Source organism: Sus scrofa, chromosome 8, assembly GCF_054392235.1.
Source record: "Sus scrofa isolate SSC_HxYL_T2T_F1_AM1 chromosome 8, Sscrofa_HxYL_maternal_Yorkshire_Landrace_v2.0, whole genome shotgun sequence".
NCBI classification, from domain to species: domain Eukaryota; kingdom Metazoa; phylum Chordata; class Mammalia; order Artiodactyla; family Suidae; genus Sus; species Sus scrofa.
In genome coordinates, this window is record NC_139390.1 from 77,076,414 (window position 1) to 77,100,064 (window position 23,651).

The 23,651-nt window shown below is 41.8% G+C and overlaps 1 protein-coding gene across 14 annotated transcripts in view; it reads right to left on the reverse strand.

Annotated features, from left to right (window-relative positions):
• The window catches only part of BTC (betacellulin), a 51,748-nt gene that overhangs the window by 11,401 nt on the left and 16,696 nt on the right, over window positions 1–23,651 (reverse strand). For 7 of the 14 annotated variants that reach the window (XM_084973921.1, XM_084973919.1, XM_021101443.2 and 4 more), the window contains 2 exons: window positions 14,224–14,322; window positions 4,319–4,436 (listed from right to left, as the gene is read on the reverse strand). In XM_084973921.1, the coding sequence (XP_084830047.1) occupies window positions 4,319–4,436; window positions 14,224–14,322 (217 nt within the window). Of the gene's footprint in view, window positions 1–4,318; window positions 4,437–10,343; window positions 10,373–14,223; window positions 14,323–23,651 lie in introns of all 14 variants that reach the window. The other 7 variants (XR_014813800.1, XM_084973923.1, XM_084973924.1 and 4 more) reach the window with 2 other exon arrangements.

The window sequence follows — 23,651 nt, forward strand, 5'->3', positions numbered from 1 at the left end:
AGTGGCTCTACCACCCCTAAGCCTCTCAATACAATATTGGATTCACCTCAGCTCAGCAGGTGCCTCACCTCTGAAGTTACAGAGACAGATCCATTTGACCAAGCGAGACTTATGCCAAGCAACACTCAACCAGTGATGTGGCTCAGTGATGTGGGGACTGACTATAGTAGTCTCTTAATTGTGTCAGATGTTTACAAGATGCGTGATAAGTTGTCTTGTGAGGGTTTGTTGGGTCTTATTTTGTTGCTTTTTAGGGTCACACCGAGACATATGGAAGTTCTCCCTCTAGGGGTCAAATCCGAGCTGCAGCTGCTGGCCCATGCCAAAGCCACAGCAACATCAAACCCGAGCCGTGTCTGTGACCTACACTACAGCTCACGGCAACGCCGAATCCTTAACCCGCGGAGCGAGACCAGGGCTCAAACCTGTGTCCTCCTGGGTACTGGTCAGGTTCGTTAACTCTGAGCCACAACGGGAACTCTGAGAAGCTTTGTTTTGTTTGTTTGTTTTTTAATTTTGTTATAGTTGATTTACAATGTTCTTGTTGATATACAATGTCAATTTCTGCTGTATGGCATAGTAGCCCAGTTGTACATATATATACATTCTTTTTCTCATAATATTTTCCATCATGTTCCATCACAAGTGCTTGGATATATTTCCCTGTGCCATGCAGCAGGATCTCATTGCTTATCCATCCCAAATGCAATAGTCTGCACCTACTAACCCCAAACTCCCAGTCCATCCTACTCTGCCCCTCCAAGAAGTTTGTCCGAAGACTTTTAAAAACAAATTTATCAGTCGTAACATCAGTACCTTTGCCCTAACAAATAGTTTCCCTTTTTTCCTCCTCAGATCCATCCAAAACACAAACAGATATTGGCCATATATATAATTATTTAAATCTCATAAAGATGAAACTCTGCTTTTTGAAAAGATTTCTGTGCAAGCTTATTTTTGGTCTTTGTTTTTCAGAAAGGATCTATTGCCAGGCTGATCTAGAGTTTATGTTTGGTAAGAACCAAGGCAGTTAATTCCCTCAAAGCTTTATTTCTCAATTAAGGAGAACCCTTACTGGCAATATTATAGCTAATACAATACTTTAAAAAAAAAAAAAAAAACTAGCTCAGTCAGAACCATCAATTGAAAGGTGAGGTTCAAGGCAAGCAAAAGCGAAAACACCAAATGCTACTATCTATTGCAAAATGACCCCAGGATGGATGAGCGAAAATTGCTTCCTGCAAGATAGCTAGGATCTTCATTGCAAGGTCAAAAAAACAGGAAGAGAGCTTAGAAATATCTTGAAATATCAAAATCCCTTGCACACAGGATTGGAACCAAGAGAAAATCACTTTGAATTGCATGTGTGGAAGGGAGGTTTTTTTAGAGCTGTTTTTTTTTTTTTTAAGGTTATAATTAAAATCTACAGATACAGTCTCTTCCAATTAGCTGAAATGTTTCTCTCACAAATTTATGAAATATGGCATTTTTAAACAATAAATTTCCCCATAAAACACACAGCAATTACTTGCTGCTCTTTTAGAATGTTTTTCTAATTATAAGCTCCAAATTCAGTTGTTCACTCAAGTTTTAAATGAATTTCTCAGTCAGTGGTCCTTCCTGTAAGTTATAACCCAGCGAAGCCATGTAGAAGGTCAGACCCTTGCTTAGCCAGTTATACTGGCTTTCATGTTATTTCACTGCTCGCCCAACTAATAACGTATCAGCTGAGGGGCATTTCAATGGAAAAGAAAGAGGCAGAGGGTGAAAAATGCTAGGAGACATTTTTTAAACACTAAGTGAATGATTACATGAATTTCTAACATCTGATAATTTAAAAATTAAAATACGTTTAAAGATGCTCTGACACTTGAAGACTCTGAAAGTCAGGACTGGGAAATCGCTATTCTGAAATAATCACCAGACACTCGTCTAAGAGATCTCTAACTATGAATTCACTTGATCCTTATAACAACCTTTGGAGCAGGTTTTATTAACCCATTTGACAGATGGAGAAACTCAAGTACGGAGACTGTGAGTGAGGCTCAGAATCAAATGCAGGAGGTCTGGCTCCCAAGTTCATGAACCCAACCACACGTAACACTGCCTAAATGAACTGTGCCACATAAATAAAAGTTATGTATCTGGAAACAAAGCATCCTCATTCCAAGAAAAATATTCAGAAGACTAAGAGGGGATTTGAATTGTTTGAAACATGCTTTGTTTCATTTTGTTTTTTATGTAAAGACAGAAGTCCACAAATTCCTATGATCTCAAGCAAAAGCAGATATTTCTGGTTTCCCAAGATAGCTTAACCACCAATGGTGAGACAGGTTTGCTTAATCTGCGCTACAAGAAGTCACCGAGAAAGTCAAGCCTAGGTTGAATATCTCCCCTTCTTCTCTGTGGTTCAATTTGTGGAACATTTACCCTGTGCTGGGTACCACGATTAAGTATTTTGGCTTGATGTATTATTTTGCTTACTTTTCAACACTTGAGAGGAAGATATTACTATCTTTTTTTATAGACGATGAAACACACAGGAAAGATAACTGGATGCTGCTCGTAACGGATGGAAACAAAATCTTAACTTAGGTCTCTGCGCTTCCCAAATCTGTGTCCTGATTCCTATGGTCTTCATCCTCCCTTTGCTTTTGTATCATCCCTCCACGAAGAAGGTGTTCCTGGTTCAAATTAAGGTCTGACTTTGGACATTCAGCACAGTACTAGATGCACCATCTTAGAGGGACATGTTCATTTCTCCACCAGACATTTCTTGAGCATCTAGTAAATTCTAAGCACTGTGCCCGGCACTGGAATATGACAATGAATAAGCCCTGAGCCCTGCCCTTGAGAAGCTCCCAGCTGCAGAAGGGACATTCAAAGAAGCCAACGGTGATGCTCCAAGGGAAAAAAGCTTTCACAGAAGTGTGACCAGATCACAGAGGAAAGACATCTCACTCAAGTCAATGCAGGGGTCCAGGAGGAACTGATGTGTGAGCTGTTATCTTCAAGCATAAGCAAGAATAAATGTTCCAGACTAAGAGAAGAGCTCGTCTACTAAACCAAAAGCAGGCAGGATTTCAGAAGGACATTTGGGAATTTGTGAGAGATGTGACTTTCAAGTCAAGCCAGGATCAGAGGTGCGATGGAGGAGATGAGTTTGAACCTTTGACTGAGAGAAACTGCCTGTGTACTGATCCTAGGCAGGGAGATTACAGCCTATGGTTTTCATTCTAGAAGGCAGCAATATTAAAGAACAATAAATCTACAGACATTGGCACCAGTTAGAGGAATGTATGGGATAAAGGGCATTAATCTTTTAAAAATTCATTAGTCTCCCAAGCCAGGAAGCAATTAAGTGAAATTATTAAAAAATCAGTTCTGTCTTTCCCAACATATGCACAAGTACATTTTCCTTATTCCTTACATTAGCTGTTCTTACCCTCTTCAAAGTATTATTTATGTATATTTATTTTTAATTAAATTTAATTATAATTAAACTTTAAAGAAGTCCGTGGCTCTGTAATATTCCTCTATATCAGGGCTTAGAATCACTGTTCTGAGACACTTGAAAAAAAAATGAATACAGAGGCAACTATACAGAAGGGCATAAACATTCTATGAACTTTAGGTCAAACTTAGACCTCAAAAATCACCTTGCTCCTCCAGGAGGTAAGATTTCAGACAGCACTGTAGAGAGACAGCTCTTCAGACGAAAATAAATATTTAAGATATGCCAAAAAAATTGTTTGTGCCTGAGTAAAAATTAAACTTGGATTCCATCTACTAAGTGTTGGAAAGAGAACTTTTCTCCCCGTTGCCTGCCGTCCTGAATAAGCTTTGTGAATCTCTAAAAATAGGACCGATTTCCACACACTTAATTGACACCTGCAAAAGTAACTTTTCATTTGGCAGACATCCCTTCACTATGACATTCACAATGAACCACCTCCTAACACATGCCAGGAGAATGTGTTTCCATTGGAAACACCTGGGAGTTTATTTGAGCTGAAAAGCATCCTTAACACTGGACAGAAACAGTGCTGCTGACGCAAAGTAGCTGAGGACACCGCCGCGCCTGGAAGAGGATCTGGACTCCCCACGCTCATATTTCAGCAGGAAAGTGTGCCGTCAGTTTCTCCATAAGTAGCCGCTGAACCAGGCCTCTAAACAAGGGGTGGGGGGTGGGGGGGCAGGACCAGGGGGAACTGCATCCCAGCAGATGGCTGGCTTAGCTCAGACTTTCCAGTCCTGTCAAGCCCCAAGCCAGCAGGAGACTGCACCCCTTTGCTGATTGCTGGTGCGCTCCACTTACACGCAGGAGGGCGTCTGCTCGGCCACCACGAAGCGACATCTCCCTTTGATGCAGTAATGCTTGTATTGCTTGGGGCACCGAGAGAAGTGGCCTCTTCGCTTCGGTGGTGTGGTGGTAGCTGAAGAATGAGAAAGGATACAATAAATCAACTCATCTTCAATGCACATTTGTAGGGAGAATCATTCCCACCTGTGCTACCAGTTTTTCTATAAAACATACTCCAATCTTGCATTGCTCCTTTTCTCCACGCTGGGATATGTCCACTTGTGTGGCCAGAAACTAGCTCTACAGATTAGGTGATGGGCACTGTGATGGGAACGTTTCATATTTTATTTAAGATTTCTGTCCAAACTACCTCTCAGAAACACTGGTGTTGTTTAAAGGAGAAAGCTTAGTTGTGTTAAGAAAGAAGGCTCTTCTTTCTATGAAGATTGTAAGAGACATGGGGCTGATGGCAGTGAAAAGAGAGAAGGGTTTTTTCCTTTCCTTTTCTTTTTTTCCCCCCACCTTAAGCACACAGTACTTACTGAGTGCCAGATGATGGTCTATATGCATTATTTTTTACATTAATTTTTTTATTAAAGTATAGTTGATTTATAATGTTCTGTCAGTTTTTGCTGTACAGCAAAGTGACCCAGTCATACATACATATGTGTGTGTATATACTCTTTTTCTCATATTATCTTTCATTATATTCTATCACAAGTCATCGGATATAATTCCTTATGCTAAACAGCACGATGTCATTGCTTATCCATTCTAAATGTAATAGTTTGTATCTACTAACCCCAAACTCCCAGTCCCTTCCACTCCTTCCTCCTTCCCCTGGGCAACCACAAGTCTGTTCTCTAGGTCTGGGAGTCTGTTTCTGTTTTGTAGATAGGTTCATTTGTGCCATGTTTTAGATTCCACATATAAGTGATATCCTACAGTATTTGTCTTTCTCTTTCTGACTTACTTCACTTAGAATGAGAATCTCTATCTGCAACCATGTTGCTGCAAATGGCATGATTTCATTCTTTTATGGCTGAGTAGTATTCCATTGTGTATCTGTACCACATCTTCTTAATCCATTCATCTGTCCATGGACATTTAGGTTGTTCCCATGTGTTGGTTATTTATACAGAGTCATCCCTCAGTATCCAGCTGATACCCAAATCCTCAGATCCCTTATTTTATATGGCATTTATAGTCGGCCCTCGGTATCCCCAGATTGGGATCCAGTGATTGGTTGAATCCGAGGATGCAGAACTCCAGAGGGAAGGACAACTGAAATGACTGTATTAACTCACTGAATATTCCTAATAGCCTTGTGAGGGAAGCACTGTTATAACTCTTATTTATGGATAAGCAAAGCACAGCAATCAGAGGCTAAGTCACTTCCCCAGATGACACAGCAGGTACATGGCAGAACTGGGACTCAAACCCAAGCGTCCCACCCAGAGTCCAGGCTTTTGACTGCTCCGCTCTGGTGCCCTATTCTGAGCCTGAGGCACCTAGAAGTCTGCTTGTCTGAAATGGGGGATTCTCTCTCTCATCTGACCCCTGGAGGGTTTCTCTTACCCTGAAGGGGGAAATATTGGAAGCTTCATAGCCAGGATTTCAATCCTATAGTGACTTCCTTGTACCTTTTTTTTTATTATTTATTATTTTTACAGCCAAACCTGTGGCATGTGGAAGTTCCTAGGCTAGAGGTCGAATTGGAGCTACAGCTGTGACCTATGTCACAGCCACGGCAACATTGGATCTGAGCTGTCTCTGTGAACTCTACCACAGCTTGCAGCAAGGCCAGATCCTTAACCCACTGAGCAAGGTCAGAGGTCAAACTCACATCTTCACAGAGACAACATCGGGTCCTTAATCACTGAGCCACAATAGGAACTCCCTTTATATTTTAGAGTCTTGATTGCCTACGTTTTCAACATGGAGGGGAGGAAGTAATATGTAACTTCTTCGTCACTTATATGTAGAAAGTGTCAATAAATAAGGATTGTCAAGAGAAACAGTAAAGAAATACTAACTAGATGTTCCACCTGTTAATTCACAACAGACACGTGCCTGCACCCAGAGAAAACAGCTAACTAGCCAGCTCCAGCCCAGGGTGGAACTTTCCATAGTCATGGTAAGATCAACAGCGTGTAGGACTCAGAAACCTGTGCACCCAGAGAGATCACGGTGGTCACTTCAGAAGGGCGTTTCACACTAAGTTTGCTATGGCACCTGGCACCCCCAGAACCTTAGGTAATCCTTGTATTAATAGCAATGACCACTATACTTCTTAACTAATATTATGAAAGGAACATATGTAACTGGCCAGGGCCACCAGAGAGGAATTGCAAAGAACTCTGGGTGATCAGTACACAGCAAATTCCTGTGATGCCAGGTCACAGAGTTGCAGAGGGTGGCAGAATGTTGCCGAGGAACTGGCTGACCTGGTTTAGGTTGGTGACTTGTACTGCTTGTATATGCCAGATATCTGCCCCCATGCATGCCAATCAATGGGACTCTGACTGAAATTTCTCCCAGAAATAACTGCAAAATATCTCAAAGGCAAAGAGCTGTGTATTTTGGCAAATAAATTGATTGGTCAGCTTCCATTGGTTGAGTTCTTCTTTCCAGAGTCCAGTAGTAGGCACTGGAAAATATCAAAGAAACAAGATATGTTCTATCTAACAATCTCCACTGGTATAAGAGGACAAATTAAAGTCAATAATAAGCACCAATCAGTAAAAACAACCATAGTAACCGTGTAAACAGTTGTGGTGCACTGAAAACAGTGGGAAAAACTCTGGATTAGGAGGGAGGAAATTACTGTTTCGTTTTCAGTTCTGTCTTTCATTAGCCCTGTGGGTTCAGGCAAGCTAATTAAGCTGTCTGAGCCTCAGTTTCGTCATCTGAAAATTGAAGATGATAACATCTACTACCTTAAAGGGCTGTTGAAAGGCTCAAATTAAAAAAAAAAAAAAAAAAAAAAAAGGGAGTTCCCATTGTGGCTCAGTGGTTAACGAATCTGACTAGGAACCATGAGGTTGCAGGTTCAATCCCTGGCCTTTCTCAGTGGGTTAAGGATCCAGCATTGCTGTGAGCTGTGGTGTAGGCCACAGACGTGGCTTGGATCCCGAGTTGCTCTGGCTCTGGCATAGGTTGGCAGCTACAGCTCCAATTCGACCCCCACCCTGGGAACCTCCATATGCTGCAGGAGCAGCCCTGGAAAAGGCAAAAGGACAAAAAAAAAAAAAAACAAAACAAAAAAACAAAACAAAAAAAAAAACAAAAAAGACACGTTAATTCCTAGCAGAGTATCTGAGACAATAAAGTCCTCGGTAAATGAACTGATTCCAGAATCTTGAAAGTCTTGGCAATTCTAAGAGAAACTTCATACCCAGTACAAAGAGAACTTATCTTTTGTTTTTGGCCACCTGCAGCATATGAAGTTCCCAGGCCAGGGATCAGATCCGAGCAGGAGTTGCAACTTAGGCTGCAGCTGTGGCAACGCTGGATCCTTTGACTGACTGTGCCCGGCACGGGATGGAACCTGCGTCCTGGCGCTGCAGAGATGCCCACCATCCTGTGGCACCTCAGCGGGAACTCCTTAAGGGAGCTTATCTGATTAAAGAAAAATTTCTGGGACATGTAGAATTTTTTCAGGAGGCAGTGGGCAACAATTGAGTTGTGGAGAATATCAAATGCAAAAAACTCAGGGTCAGGAATACTCTAGCCTTACACAGGGGGCAGGAGGCAGATTTGATGGACCTTTTGAGAAGTGGCCCAGGATGGCTGTGAATGCAAGTTAGAGACCTCAAATGTCAGTGGGCTGAAGGGTTCACATTTGAAATACGAGGCAGGAGAGAGCTGAAGAAGGTTATATGGCATATGTAAACACTAAACTATGGAGCATTTCATTGATGTATTAGATAGGAGAATACAGACTGGATTAAAGCAGGAAGACACTGGGTGGGCTGGATGAGCAAAGCAAGGCAGCCATACAGGGTGGAGGCCCAGGGCTAGGGGATGGAGGGCAAAGTGATGAATTTGAGAAGCAGTAAGACCTACTTATGGATCCGCTGTGCTCCAGAAAGGTCTTTTCTCCTTTTGCAAAGCACACCTGACTTTACATGGAAGCCCTCTGGCTCTATATCCTGAACTCTACTAATTCCTCTGGCCGTCATGCCCCTTTAATCATAGCCAGCCTTTTAATAAACACCACGCAGAGCACGATCCCAAAGAGTGCCTTAACCAGCAGCTGCTGGATACAGTGATTCCATCAGCCTCTCAGTTCATCCAAGCAACACAAATCCACACCAGCGAAAGTGCTGCCAGGCCCTGTTTTGATGGCTCACAGAGCTCTCTCCTCTGCCAAATAAGCCTGCCCTTAAATATTCCCAGCATTATTTGTATTTAAAAACCCTTCCATGCCACCAAGCAGAAAATGTCCTGTGATTCCTCCATGGAACTTTAAAACCTGGAAGAAAAATAAATCACACATGCTGCCCACCTCCGTCGCCCCGCCCCCCCCACCCCCCCCCACCCCCCAACCAGATGGGCTCCTCTCTTCCTCTCCCGTGGAAATGAGAAGGCTTATCAGCATTCCCCCTTTCAAAATGCACCTAAAATCCCAGTTGCTTTCATCTAATGTTCATCAAGGTCACGTTATCTGAAAATTGAACAGCTGTGAAATCGAACGTTTTCTGCCTATCGTGAGATCTGATGACTTAGCGCAGGGGTGAACAAAAAAACCACCCATTCCAGAGATGTTTATGAACGAAAAGGAAAAGTTAATCCTATGACCAAAGAATGATTAGGCCCCTGTGTGGGGTTGGCTGTGAAGACATGAAAGGCATGGACTTGACAATGCCTCGGGGTGGCAGGGCTCGCTTGATCTCTTCCCCTCCCACCTTACGCTTTCCCAGCCCACATTCCCAAAACTGATGCACTCCTCGGGGAGTGAGTCTGTCCCACAACATTGCGTGGGGAAAATTACATGCACTGGTGGATCAGATCACAACATCATCTCATAAATGGATGGACATCACGGGTAATGGGAAGTATCATAAACTCTTCACAAGATACTAATCCAAAGATTCTACAATCAGAGTTCCCACTGTGGCTCAGCGGTAACGAATCCAACTAGTATCCATGAGGACGCAGTTTCCAACCTTGGCCCCGCTCAGTGGGTTAAGGATCCTGCATTTCCATGAGCTGTGGTACAGGTCGAAGACTTGTCTGGAATCTGGCGTTGCTGTGGCTGTGGTGTAGGCCGGCAGCTGAAGCTCTGATTTGACCCCTAGCCTGGCAACGTCCATGTACCATGGGTAGAGCCCTAAAAGACACCCCCCCCCAAAAAAAAAGACAAAATTTTACAACAAAGTAAATGAGAAACCGCTGGGGCTACTATAGGTCAGTGATGCCAAAATTTGATTCTAAGAGCTAGTAAAAGGAATCAGAAGTAAGACCATCTTTGCTTGATGGTGTGGACAGAGACAAGGAGTAGTCATCTTCCTTGGATCATATGCATAGTTATAGAACACATGATGGATTCTCTTGGGCTAAACTAAAGTGAAGAATACATCAGACACCCAAAGTACTTAGTTGAATATGGAATTTTTCTCAATTCTATGGGTGATTTGGTTAAACAGCATGGGTCCTTCATCTTATTTTCAAGCCAAAACAGGCTTTGTGATGCCTCAATGATTACAACTCTCCACAATTGATAATTAGGTTTATTTTCCATACAGTCTTCCCTTATTTATTCCAATAGTGCTCATTAAAAAAAAAAATCTGTTTAATGATTTTGTGAATGATATTAATATCAGCAACTCTTCTGAAATAAACTCTAAGGGAATTACTATTGTGATGCTTTTGGGGGTATCATTACAATGTTTATGTCTTCCTGTATCTCTAAACTTTTAGTTAGATACATAGCTAAATCTCCGTGTAAAGTTTTTTAAAAGGGGGTACTAAATTTTTGAGATAGAAGTCCCACAAGTGTTAACAAGGAAAGAGAGGAAGAAAAACAAATACCTACACATTCATCTTTCCACACAGGTATCTGACCTAAAAAAAAAGAGGGGGACAAAATGGAGTTTAAGTGGTCAGAGCAGAGTTTGGAGAAAATTTCTTCCTAGTCTCTGAAGTAGAGCCTGAGGTTTGAATATTCTAGGCATCTTGCCAATAGGGGTTTCTTCATTTTACAAACTTCTTAGGCCAAGAGGGGAAGAAGAAAACTTTTTATTTATATATTTTTAAGTTAATTTTCCTTCTTATCTTGCCAACTCTTGCCTTGAGACAGGAGAATATAAATTCACAATGCCCTTGAAAAAAAATGCAAAATTGGAAAATGTACTATATTTGAGGATTCCCATTTGTCTTACATGCAATGCCATTTCCTATAAAAATATAAATGGGTCTGTTTCTCTAAGATCTCAAGATGTACTCGTTTCCCTCCTGGGTGACGAGGATATGTTACCTAGGGGCCAATCCAGCCTGATCAGATGTCCTTTAACCAGAAGCACTATGTCATCCAATTCTGAGCTTGCAGAAGTGGGCTGTCATGTAGAGTTGCCCTTTTTTTTTCCATCCTTTTCAAAGAAGAAAAATGAACCAATGCTGAAATGTGAGGGATTTGTGTGCATTTAAAATTATTCATGGTCGGGGACAAAGAAGAATGGACAAGGAAAAAAAAAGTATTTTCTTTTGTTTTTCAAGAAAGCCTGTGATGTCTCCTTTGCTTGTTCTCCTTGCTGGTTCAGCCTCAATTCCCCAACCTCTAAATTTTGCCAGGCATTGATGCTCCATGCTTTCATGTCTCTTTCCCACTCTCCACTCCCTTCCTGGGTGTTTCCCGGCTTTTAAGCACCTTCATGGTAACAATGCCCACATTTCTTTCCATCCCAAATCTCTTCCCTCAGTGCCACCTGTCTCACTAACATATTTACTTGGATGTCTACCTGGCATTTAAGTTAACATTTCCAAAAGGGAACACTGAATTTTCTCCCTCAAATCTGCTCTTTCCTTATCTCAGTAAATGGCATCTACCTCTCCCCATTACCTCTTTGACCTCATCCTTGACCATGCTGTTCATTACCCCATCCTGGGCATCTGCAAAAAGGCCTCCTGCATACTGAGTAGCTCATAGGTCCTGGTGGTTCACTCAAGATAGAAAATGACAAGCTAAAAGTGGAGTGCTTGCAGATTGAGGCTATCTGAAAATAAAATCCCCACGTCATCTAGAAACAGGAAGAACTTCTAAAGATCATCTAATTCATTTCTTCATTTTACAAGCTATGAACTAAGACTTGGAAAACTTAAGTGACTTGCTCAAGGTCACACAGGCACTCGATAGAAGCAATCTGTTCCTGCTTTACAGTAATTCCTCTTTCAAGAAGCTACCGTCCTTACTTGAACTTGCAAGCAACTATTTTGCAGCATTTTCCTCAAATATTCAGCATTCTGATTGTCCGATGGGATTCTAGAGTCTTAGTATGGGAATTAACAGCACACAGTCTAGAGCCAGTCTTTGCAAATTCACATCAGGCCACTGGGCTTACCTGTGACCTTAAACAAAGGAACAATCTGCTGCACAGAAAAGAAACAAAAAACAGACGAAAAAGGCAACCTACAGCTGCTATGGATACAGTACGGAGTTTATTCAAAAAATTTAAATAAAGAACAAGCATGTGACCCTGCAACACTAAATCTGGGTATGTATCCAAAAAAAAACTGAGATCCGGCTCTCAAAGAAAAGTGTGCACCCCCACATTTATTGTAACATTATTCACAAGAGCCAAGATGTGGAAACAACCTAAATATTCAGCAAGAGATGCCTCGATAAAGAAAATGTGGTATATAAAGACAAGGGGATATTATTCAGTCTTAAAAAAGAAACATCCCCGCAATATATTTGCAGCAACCCTGGAGGATATTAGATGAAGTGAAATCAGCCAATCACAGAAGGACAAATAATACAGGATTCCACTTATGGGAGGTATCTAAATAGCCAAATGCACAGAAGCAGCGAGTAGAATGGTGGTTACCAGGGGCTTGGGGGAGAGGAAATGAGGAGTCATTGTTCAGTGGCTGTAAAGTTTCAGTTCAGTAAGATAATTTCTAGAGATCTGCTGTGCAACATCAGATGCCTCCAGTTAAGAATATTGTATTGTACACTTAAACGTTAGAGGGGAAATCCTATGTTCAGTGTAATTCCTACAATAAAAAACATTTTAAATATGTGTAAGAAGATGATGAGGCAGATTTTTTAACACCGTCAATCATCAGATTACGGAATAACCTCCCAAAGGAAATATGAAACTGTCATCATTTAAGACATTGGAAACTGGACTGAGGAAAAGCACGCAGACACATAAAGTTGGCTTTGTCCTTCTCACTACATGGGTGACAAGACCCACAAGCCAGCCCTAAGACAGGGCTGGACCCCACAGCCTGTGGGCACTCCCCAGACCACTTGCTCGAGTGGGAAGGAAAGACGAAGGTTGGGCAGGAACTGATGACTCATCCGGATGACTCGCTCAGCATGTTCCTGGCTCAGCTACAATGTCCCCAAGCTTCTAGGAAAGGAGCATTTATACCAAGTCACCTTTCTCCCAGCTCAGAGAAGCGGCCAGAGAAGGCAGAGGGCTCTTCTCCACTCTGCCCTACTTTTGGAGTTGGCTTGTGTTGTGTTGTGTTTTATTTTAAAATAAGAGAGAGGAGTTCCCTGGTGGCTCAGCAGGTTAAGGATCCATGGTCATCCCTGCTGTGGTTCTGGTTACTGCTGTGGCGTGGGTTCAATCCCTGGCCTAGGCTTCCACATGCCACATGGACATGGCCCAAAAAAAGAAGAAGAAAAAGAACAACCCCTGTAGAAGACCCAGAGAGGATGATCTATCAAGGACAGACAGAAGCTTAAACCAAGAGCTAGCAAACGATGACTCAAAAGCCATCTGGCCCACAGCCTGTTATATAAAGTTTTATTGGAAGACATTAGAGCCATTCATTTGCGTAGTGTCTATGGCTGCTTTCATAGTTCAATGGCAGAGGTGAGTTCTTGCAAGGAAGACCTCATGGCTCACAAAACCTAAATTCTTACTCTTTGAACCTTTACAAAAGCTGACCCCTGTCTCAGACTAACAGCTTTGAGAACACTGATTCGGGCAGCTCCAAGGTAAAACGTATTTTTAAAATTGTTGCCCTCTTCCCTTATACAATAAAATCTTTTTTAAAATTTGAATAGAACATGCCAACTTTCTGTGAATATAATCCAAAATATCACATGCTAGAGGCTGGAGCCCATATCTGAGATGCCCCAAATAGTATAATGATAAAGAATGGAACCTCTAGAATCAGAAAGAGGGAGTTTCTGCTGTGGCTCAGTGGTAACGAAACCTACCTACTAGTATCCATGGGAATGCATGTTCGATTCCTGGCCTCGCTCAGTGGGTTAAGGATCTGGCATTGCTGTGAGCTACGGTGAAGGTCACAGATGCAGTTCAGATCCTGTATTGCTGTGGCTGTTGTGTAGGCCTGCAGCTGCAGCTCTGATTTGACCCCTAGCCTGGGAACCTCCATATGCCACGGGGGTGGCCCTAAAAAGAAAAAATAGAAAGAAAGACCTGAGGGTGAATCCTAGAGTCGCCATATACCAGCTGTGTGATCTTTGGCAAGTTTTGTATCCTTTCGAGTTTCACCTTGATATTAAGTGAAAAATGTTATCCAGCTCATAGCGTTCTTACAAGAAGTACTGTATGCAAAGCACTTAGCCCAGTATCTGGTACATTATCAATGTGCTCAAAAGACTATCTAGTTTTGCAATGACTATATTATCAACAACTTAAAACTTAGGGAGATCACCGTTCTGAGACTGAATATGAAGCTGCTAAAATATAAACACTGCACGTGTTATACATCACCTGGGCAGTTTTCTTCATCATCTCCACAGAGAAGGCTGTCATTTCCAGGGCTCCTGGTTGAATTCCCATGTGCCACAACGCAGTGAAGGATCACTATACCTTCAAGTTCAAAACAGAACCACAACAAACATGAAAACTGGAAAATGTGCTCCATGTGAAAGGTTCCATTGAAGTCATGACCACTTATGAAACTAACAAGCCCGTTGCTCCCATTTCCAAGTCATTCTCCAACAGCGGAGAAGGAGGACCCAGTCCAGCGTATATCATTTTTTCAGTTCAGGGCTCAAGATAGGCTTTTCAAGCCAGCATTATGTACATCGGCCAGGGCCTAGGAGGAGAGCTGACCATAGCTTGGGATGGAGGCTTATCCTCCAGGCAGAAGAATAGAGATGTTCTCAACCACCGATGAATACATGAATGACTTTCCAGGAAAGAGCCATCATGAACCCGTATGGCAATGTATTTTGTCCATTCCACACAGACCCAGGGTTTTTCAGATATTAACTACTAAGTGTGTTTCCTTCTGGGGAGAGGAAAACTAGATATTCAATTCACAGGAATTATTTTACAATCTCAAGTTCCTCCAGCTAGGGAACTGTCTCCAAGGACAGGCCTCACAGAAAGGCAAGGGGAAGAGAAGAACATTGTGGTGAGGTTAGGAAAACTTAGACTTCAAAGTGTAGTCCTGGAACCTCACCGAGCAGAGCCCTGCAGGGCTCCTGGGCACACAAGCCTTTCAGTGTCCCCCATTTCTTATTTTTAGGGAGGAAGCTTCAGCCTCCATGACCTTCCCTGAGCTCCAAAGGCAGGTTCCAACATTTGTTCATCAGGGAAGGGAGGGGATGCAGAGACCAGGGAGGAGCAGCCAAGAGACCAGAGTGCAACTTGGGGGCAGGGTCCTGGTTCCTCCTCAAGGAACATACAAAACAGTATCTTTGAGCCTTTCTGCTGAACTAACACCCCCCCCCCCAACAAATGGAAGATGTTAACTACCTGATGAAGCATTCTTCATTTTAGAAAGGAAGACCATCAGAACCGGTGCTGGGGCCACTAAACACTGGCTTTGAAAGGACAGACTGAACTTCTTTGCAGAACAGATGCTGACTCACAGACATTGAAAAACTTACAGTCTCCGGAGGAGACAGTTTGGGGGGTGGGGGGATGTGCCTGGGTTGTGGGATGGAAATCCTGTGAAATCAGATTGTTATGATCATTATACAACTACAGATGTGATAGATTCATTTGAGTAATAAAAAAAATGGGAAAAAAAAAGAAAGACAATGTAAGCTTGCCTCTCCTCTGACCCTTATCTATGGACCTATTTTTCCACTCCCCAAACTATAAAACTGCCTCCTAATATCTCCCAAGGGGGGCACAATCTTGAAGGTATTAGCCGGCTGTGGCCCCCTTTGCCTGCCAAAGCAATAAAGCTATCTTTTTTCTCCTTCGCCCAAAACTCTGTCTCTGTGTTTCTATTCAGCAAAGGCAGACAGAGGCCAAGTTTCAGCAACAGTCCTTGCATGGGTCCTGATTCAAACACACCAACACTCACGTAACCGAACCACTTAGGAGGTAATCGGAAATCTGACATGGACTGGATATTAGATAAAATTAAGGAATTGTTATAGATAGTTTCAAGTATGATAATAATATTGTGGTTTACATTTAAAAAAATAAAGTCTATATTTATTAGAGATATATATTCAAATACTTATTGATGAAATTAATTTACCTGAGATTTGCTCTAAAATCATCCCGTGAGGGAAGAGGGCTGTGAGCTAGTGAGGGAAAGGCAAGGATGACACAAAATTAGCCCCATATTGATAAGGGCTGACGCTAAGTAGTAGGTATTTCAAGGCTCCACCTGTGGTTCTCGCTCTACTTTTATATCCATGTTTAAATGTCTAAAATAAGATGTTGGAGAAGTTCCCATCATGGCGCAGTGGAAAGGAATCTGACTAGTAACCAAGAGGTTGCAGGTTTGATCCCCGGCCTCACTCAGTGGGTTAAGGATCCGGTGTGGCTGTGAGCTGTGGTGTAGGTCGCAAGATCCAGCTTGGATCCCGCGCTGCTCTGGCTGCGGTGTAGGCCGGCAGCTGTATCTCCGATTAGACCCCTCGCCTGGGAACCTCCATATACCGCGGGTGCAGCCTTAAAAAGCAAAATAAATAAATAAATAAATAAATAAGAAGTCGGAGAGGGAAGGGGAAAGGGAAGGAGGAGAGATAAGATGGTCTGGGAGTTGGCTGGTTCAGACCTCATAACCTGTTTTTGCCACTTTATAGCAATGCCTCTTGGGCAAGTTCATAACATCTCAGTTTCCTCATTGGCAAAACAGAGATGATTATCTCTTCTTCTGACATCGTTGTGAGGATTCATCCAGGTAAGTAGGCAAAGCACTTAATACAGCGCTGACATATAATCAATGCTCCGTTAAATTACTCATTATTATGTGACAGGTACAAACGGAGTAACTTGCCCACTGGTTGCACTGTCCTTTATACAGCTGGCGAGGTTGCACTGTCCTTTATACAGCTGGCGGAGGTTCCTAAGCTACCCGTGTCCTCCAGGACAATTCAGTTCAACAAACATCCCTGAGGAGTTCCCCTCGTGGTTCAGTGGTTAACAAACCTGACTAGGATCCATGAGGTTGCAGGTTCGATCCCTGGCCTCGGTTGCCATGAGCTCTGGTGTAGGTTGCAGATGCGGCTCAGAGTTGGCATTGCTGTGGCATTGCTGTGGCTGTGGTGTAGGCCGGCACCTACAGCTCCGATAGAGAACTATAACTCCGATGAGGGAGAAAGATAAAAAAACCAGAAGCAATCTTTTAAGATCTCTCAAGCACAGGACTCGTGTATTCCTCAGCTTTGTAATCCTGGTCTGTATCACAGAACACAATGGATATTCAACAAATGCTGAAAGAATGACCAACTATGTATAGATCAATCTACAAACAAACAAACAGAACAAATGTCAGGTTCGAAGATCTCAATATCAATTTCTAGTGGAAGTATTTCTAGAGGAAATATTTCTCTTTGTTATTATAAAACAGTTTTCAATCATTTAAAAAATTCCATACATGAACTTTTTTTTTTTTTTGGCTTTTTAGGGCTGCCCTTGCAGCATATGAAATTTCCCAGGCTAGGGGTAGAATCAGAGCTACAGCTGCCAGCCTACACCACAGCCACAGCGACACCAGACCCTAGCTGCATCTGCAACCTACACCACAGCTCACAGCAACGCCAGATCCTTAACCCACTGAGTGAGGCCAGGGATCGAACCTGCATCCTTATGGATACTAGTCAAGTTTATTAGCCACTGAGCCACGAAGGGAACACCCATGGACTTTCTTCATGGGCAGAGTCAGAAGGCCTTAATTCTGGAGTTAATCTAATCTAATGATGGAAATTAAAAAAAAAAAATCTCGGAGAGATTCAACACCTGCAAACTAGGAATGACAGTATTTCCTTCTCAAGGTTATTGTAAAAACTAAATTAAAGTAACGTAAGAAAAGGCACACAGAGGGCCACGTGGCTTGGCACACAGTGTACAACTTTGAGTCTTCTTGCACCCCTTTCCATCATCATTTAAAATTTCACACGTCATTCTTTTGTTTGTTTGTCTTTTATTTTAGGGCCTCCCCTGCAGCATATGGAAGTTCCCGGGCTAGGGATTAAATGAGAGCTGCAGCTGCCAGCCTACATCACAGTGACACCAACACCTGATCCTTAACCTATTGAGTGGGGGCCAGGAATAGAACCTGTGTTCTCACGGATACCAGTCAGGTTTATTAGCACTAAGTCATGCGGGAACTCCCAATTCTTTACTTTCACCTTACAGAGGGAGTCCTGATTCCACTGACTCTCTGCCTGGGCCTCTGTACATTCTGGCAGGCTGTGCCCAGGCTCTCTTCTGCTAAGGTTCACTCTGTGTCATCACTGGCATGAGCTGGCAAAGGAATTCCACTGGGGCGAGCCCCTGGGGAGGACCCTTGTGATAGAGACACACTCAGGTCAACCAGACGCCAAGCTCAAGCTCTGGGACAGGGCACCCTCCCTCTCCTACTCCCAACAAACCATCTTCAGGTCAGCAGTTGGTGGCCATGAACCAAAATGAACCTAAAGAACCATTTTCTTGGTCTGTGTCATTTGTAAAAGTTGAAGGATGACCACTCATAACAAACCTGGATTTCCCTGCTTCTATTAACAAAGCAGAAGATCTGGCCACACAGATCTGAAACCTTGAAGACAACAACCGGCTGGAGCCTAGAAGCATGCGACCCCTTTAAATGGCACAGACCCCATCAGGCTTGCTGCTCTCATTCATTTTAACTGAGGCCTCTTGAGTCTGTAATCAATATGGAGCCACTAGAAATCAGAGAATTGCTTACAAAACCATCTGCTCAGTAGTGAAGGCTGCTTTGAAGAGAAAGGACACTGCTGTCCCATCCATAATTCAGCAGATATTTATTAAACATGCTATGTTTGGCACTAGTGGAAGACACGAAGGGTCGCAGATAACAGATATCATCATTAACCTCAAGGAGCTCACAGTCTGACAAGGAAGACACACAAATCTATAAGGTACAGTGTGATAAGAACAACAGAGGTAGCATGGGAATAAAAGACGGTGGAGAATCGACTCCTCCTAGCGGCAAAGACTCACAGAGAAGGTGAGGAGTATGGTCAGTTTTTCATAAGGAATAAATGATTTTTTATTTATTTATTTGCTTTTTAGGGCAGTACCTGTAACATATGGAGGTTCCCAGGCTAGGGGGTCAGATCTAAGCTGCAGCTGTTGGTCTACACCACAGCCACAGCAATAGCAACATGGGATCTGAGCCATGTCTGCAACCTAATACACCATGGCTCATGGCAACATCAGATCCTTAACCCACTGAGTGAGGCCAGGGATTGAACCCACATCCTCATGGATACTAGTCGGGTTCATAACCCACTGAGCTATGCCAGGAACTCCCATAAATGATTTTTTTATTTTTTCATTATTTATTTATTTTGTCTTTTTAGGGCCACACCCACAGCATTATGGAAGTTGCCAGCCTAGGGGTCAAATTGGAGCTACAGCTGCTGGCCTACACCACAACCATGGCAACTCTGGATCCAAGCTGAGTCTGTAACCTACACCACAGCTCATGGCAACACCAGATCCTCTGAGCAAGGTCAGGGATCGAACCCACATCCGCATGGATACTAGTTGGATTCATTTCCACTGTGCCATGACAGGAACTCCCATAAGAGATTTTTTAAAACATCAATTAATAACTTCTAGAAAACAAAAATTAAGCAAGATAATGTAATTATTTTTTGTAAACAATTTAACAATCTTAGTACATTATTTGTTTCAGCAGTAGACAATATTTATATGGTAAGAATAATGTAAATAATTTCACAAAATTTGACAAAAATCAAAATTAGTAATTAGCCAACATAGACCATGTGGGGAAACTGGTTGTGATTAATCATTATCTGTGCTGTGCTAGTTCTTAAGTGTTTTGAGTGTCACCCCTATAGTAACTATACTGGAATTAGAAGAGAAATTCAGTAGGTAAAGTCTAAACTTGACAAGAAATAGCATGACCAGCAAACTGTTTAGCAATACAGAGGGGCCAAGAAGAAAGAGCCCTAGAACTAAGAAGGGAGTTTTTCTAGAAGAATTTGCTCAACTGTATAAAAACTGATGGAGAATTAAAGAACCGAAACATATGTGTTGGATTTGACAACCAAAAAGCACTAGCAATATCTTGCTAGAGAAGTGCTAATGGCATGAAAGGTGTGCACATATTTGTAGATTACTCTCCAAAACCATTGACTTGAGAATGGGAGGGGTAAAATTAGTCAATATGTACAGAAAAAAAGAGGGTTGTTTTGTTTTTATTATGAAAGATAAAGGACAGGAAGATGGCAAAGGCACAGGAGAGAAGCAAAGGATGGATTAACAGCAGAGGCAGAAGAGGTTGGAAAGTTTAGCCCAAAAAGCACAGCCTCTCCTGCAATCATAGTGACAAATATCATTTATTTTGAGTGAATGGAAAGTCTTTGGAAAATAAAAGTTTAAAGATATTTTATATGCAATACACCTTACCTCTTTGCTTAAGGAAATTCAAGTTCTGGTTAAAATGCGTGGGAAACATCTAATTAATTGGCTTCTCAACTTTCACCCTATTCAATTTGGGACTGGATAATTCTTTATTGTAGGATGCTGTGCCTTGTGTGATGACTAACAGTAGCTCTGTTTTTTACCCATGAAATGCCAGTAGCATCCCAGCTCCCTTGCTTCACACAACCCTGAGCTGTCACAAACAAAAACCTGTCTCCAGCCATTGCCGAATGTTTCCTTGGGGGAGAAATTACCCTGGTTGAGAACCGTTGCAATTCTCTCCAAAATTTTTAAATATTTTTTTATCCAAAATATAACTTCCATTTTTAGTATATTTCTTTAAACGAAATCAATTCCATAGCTTCAAAGGCTCAAATTTTGACTTCTTAAAAAATCTTTTAGGGAAAGTACCATTATCTTGGGGATCCCATTATCAGTCATTAATTCACCATGTGACCTTGAGTTAATTACCATCCTGTCCTGACCCTTTTCCTCAAGAGAAATCAGGATTTTATAGGTTCCCTGCCTATCCCACGAAAATCAAGTGACTTAATATAATTAAAGAATTTTTAAAGGAACATACAATTATTAAAATTATCTTGATCAGAGAACCTGTGACTTGTATTTTAGAAAAAATGAAAGAAAATAATGGTACTTCCCCATGGAAAACATGCTTTTCATTCAAAAGAGTCACAATTTATATTAAATTTCAAAATTATTAAAATCTTTGAGACATTCAAATCTCCTACCAGCTAACTCACAATTCCTCCTAAAAACATCCCCTGGGAGTGTTCATCAAGCCCATCTTTAAAATCTCAGCACAGACTTCACTCTCTCCTAAGGCATCCCATTTCCATGAGACGGCTACTCATCCGGCGATTCTTTCAATCACAGTCATTCGCTCATTCAAAAAAAAGAAATTGAGCACCTATTTCTAAAGCTCTATAGATGCTTTGTGTTGAATTGCTTTTCGCCTACCTGTAATTTTATCCTGCTCATTGGAATCGCCTAGAATAAGTCTAATCTCTCTTCCTCGTGACAAATCATCATATCTTGGAAGCCAGAGATGAAGTCTTCCTGAACAGACTTCTCTGCCTCAGCCTAAACATTCTGGTCCCTTCAACCATATTTTACCTGACATCATCGAGACCTCTAATTAGCCTTGACAACTTCCCTGAAATACAAGGTTAAAATAAAATGCCGTCTCACAGTGTGGTTTGGCAAAGACAGAATAGCGTAGGGCTCCCAGGCCCCCATTGTGGGCACCATATTTCTGGTGAGGCAGCCCCATCGTCTATCAGCCCTTTTTTTAGCTATTCCAGTTTTATTCTGCTTAGAGTAAAATGAAGTTCCTAAATCCCTTATACTACTGGAAAGCAGTGTACTGATGGCTGTTCCGTTCTTTTTGGTTTTGTTCTGTTTCCTTTCATTTTAGTTTTCACCTACAAAATGATTTTGCACTTGTCCCTTTTAAATGTTTTTATGTTAAATTTTACCTGTCATCCAAATATCTCATGGTCTTGTTTTCTTGTTCTTTCATTCAACCCATCATCCGCGCCTCCCTGTTGCACATAACCTGCAGAGTTCTTAGATACATTCAAGCAATAAAGATGAAATAAACAAAACAATGCTAGACTAGCGGCATTTGCCAAGTGGCTGGAAACTGAGTTCCTATTTCTGGGACTGGTTTTTAAATATCAACTTCACTCATAAAATTACAGACAAAAAGGAAAATAGACCCCATTCTACTTTAGTGGTTCAAAGCTCCATTGACTTTTATGTGCTTTGAGATTCTCACATTAAAAATTACAGAATGTATTAAAAGTATTATCCCCCGTCAGCCAGCATGGGGAATGAAGTCATTGGGAACAATGCAAGCTTTCAAAGAGACACAGCTTGACGAGGCGCATGACCCGCTGTTGCAAAGTGACTGACTGCTAAGGCTGAGGTAAGTCATGCACCAGCTGGGTCAACTACTTAAAAAGATCAAATGTGAGCAACCTTAACAGTCATATACGTTGTATCTGCCTCATCTCTGAGCTGCATTTTCCATTTTTAGAGCCAAGTACATTTTGCATTTTTAAAATAAATATAACATTATCGCAAAATGTCCATACATGTATATTCTGATGACTAAGGGTATCTTCTGAGACATCAAAACTTCTACTTGTGTCTACGAAATCCAACAATTTCTTAAGATATCATATAAATTTTATTTTAGGATTCAAACCACACTCCATCTCCAATTAGACTATCCAACTGTAAATCAAAAAAGAATGTATCAGTTTATGAATATAAGCAGACATTAGAAGAGCAGTTCATAGTCAGAGCTCTGAAATGTCATTTATACAGAGGGAAGCAGTATGGATTAATAGAAAAAGGATAGGTTTGGAGTCAAACGAGGCTGTATTTGAATCCTGAATGTACCTTTTAATTACCAGCTTTATGATATGATTATGTTGCTCAGCATTGAACTTCAGAGTCCTCATCTTTACACTGAAGCCCCTAATACATAGGGGCGTGGTAATGATTTAGCTATTTGCTTAGAGAAAGTGAAAAAAGTAAATTATGAATTATCAATCCCAGTCATGTTTGGCACAAGTTAGGCACTCAACATATAGCACCTATAACAGACCAGAAGTGAAAAAAGAATTCCAGGAGTTCCCGTCGCGGCTCAGTGGTTAACGAATCCGACTAGGAACCATGAGGTTGCGGGTTCGATCCCTGGCCTTGCTCAGTGGGTTAAGTATCCGGCATTGCCGTGAGCTATGATGTAGGTCGCAGACACGGCTCGGATCCTGTGTTGGCTGTGACTCTGGTGTAGGCTGGAGGCTGCAGCTCCTATTGGACCCCTAACCTGGGAACCTCCAGATGCCATGGGTGCTGCCCCATAAAAGACAAAAAAACAAAACAAAAGAATTCTAATTACTCTGGTAAAATACAGGTTCTCACACTCATAAATGGGTATTGACAAAATTTTACATTTATGGTGTGATTGGACTTGCGCATAAAATATGCTTATAAAACAAACTACGGAAAACAAATATACATGCATATACATATTATACTTCTACTAGAGTACACTCACACATATATATTCAGTGAGGAAAAGCTGTATGTTGGTCTTTTACATGCTGTTCTTTCCTAGTACTTTTTAAAAGAGATTTGACATGAATGCACCTCAACCAATTCACAGAAATATGTCATCTTCTGCATGTCTGATTCTTAACATTTTCAGTCCAGTTCTGCCAGTGACTGAGCATGGTGTTTATGTCAGATGGGAGTGACTGACTCGGTTGGTTAGTTAAGTG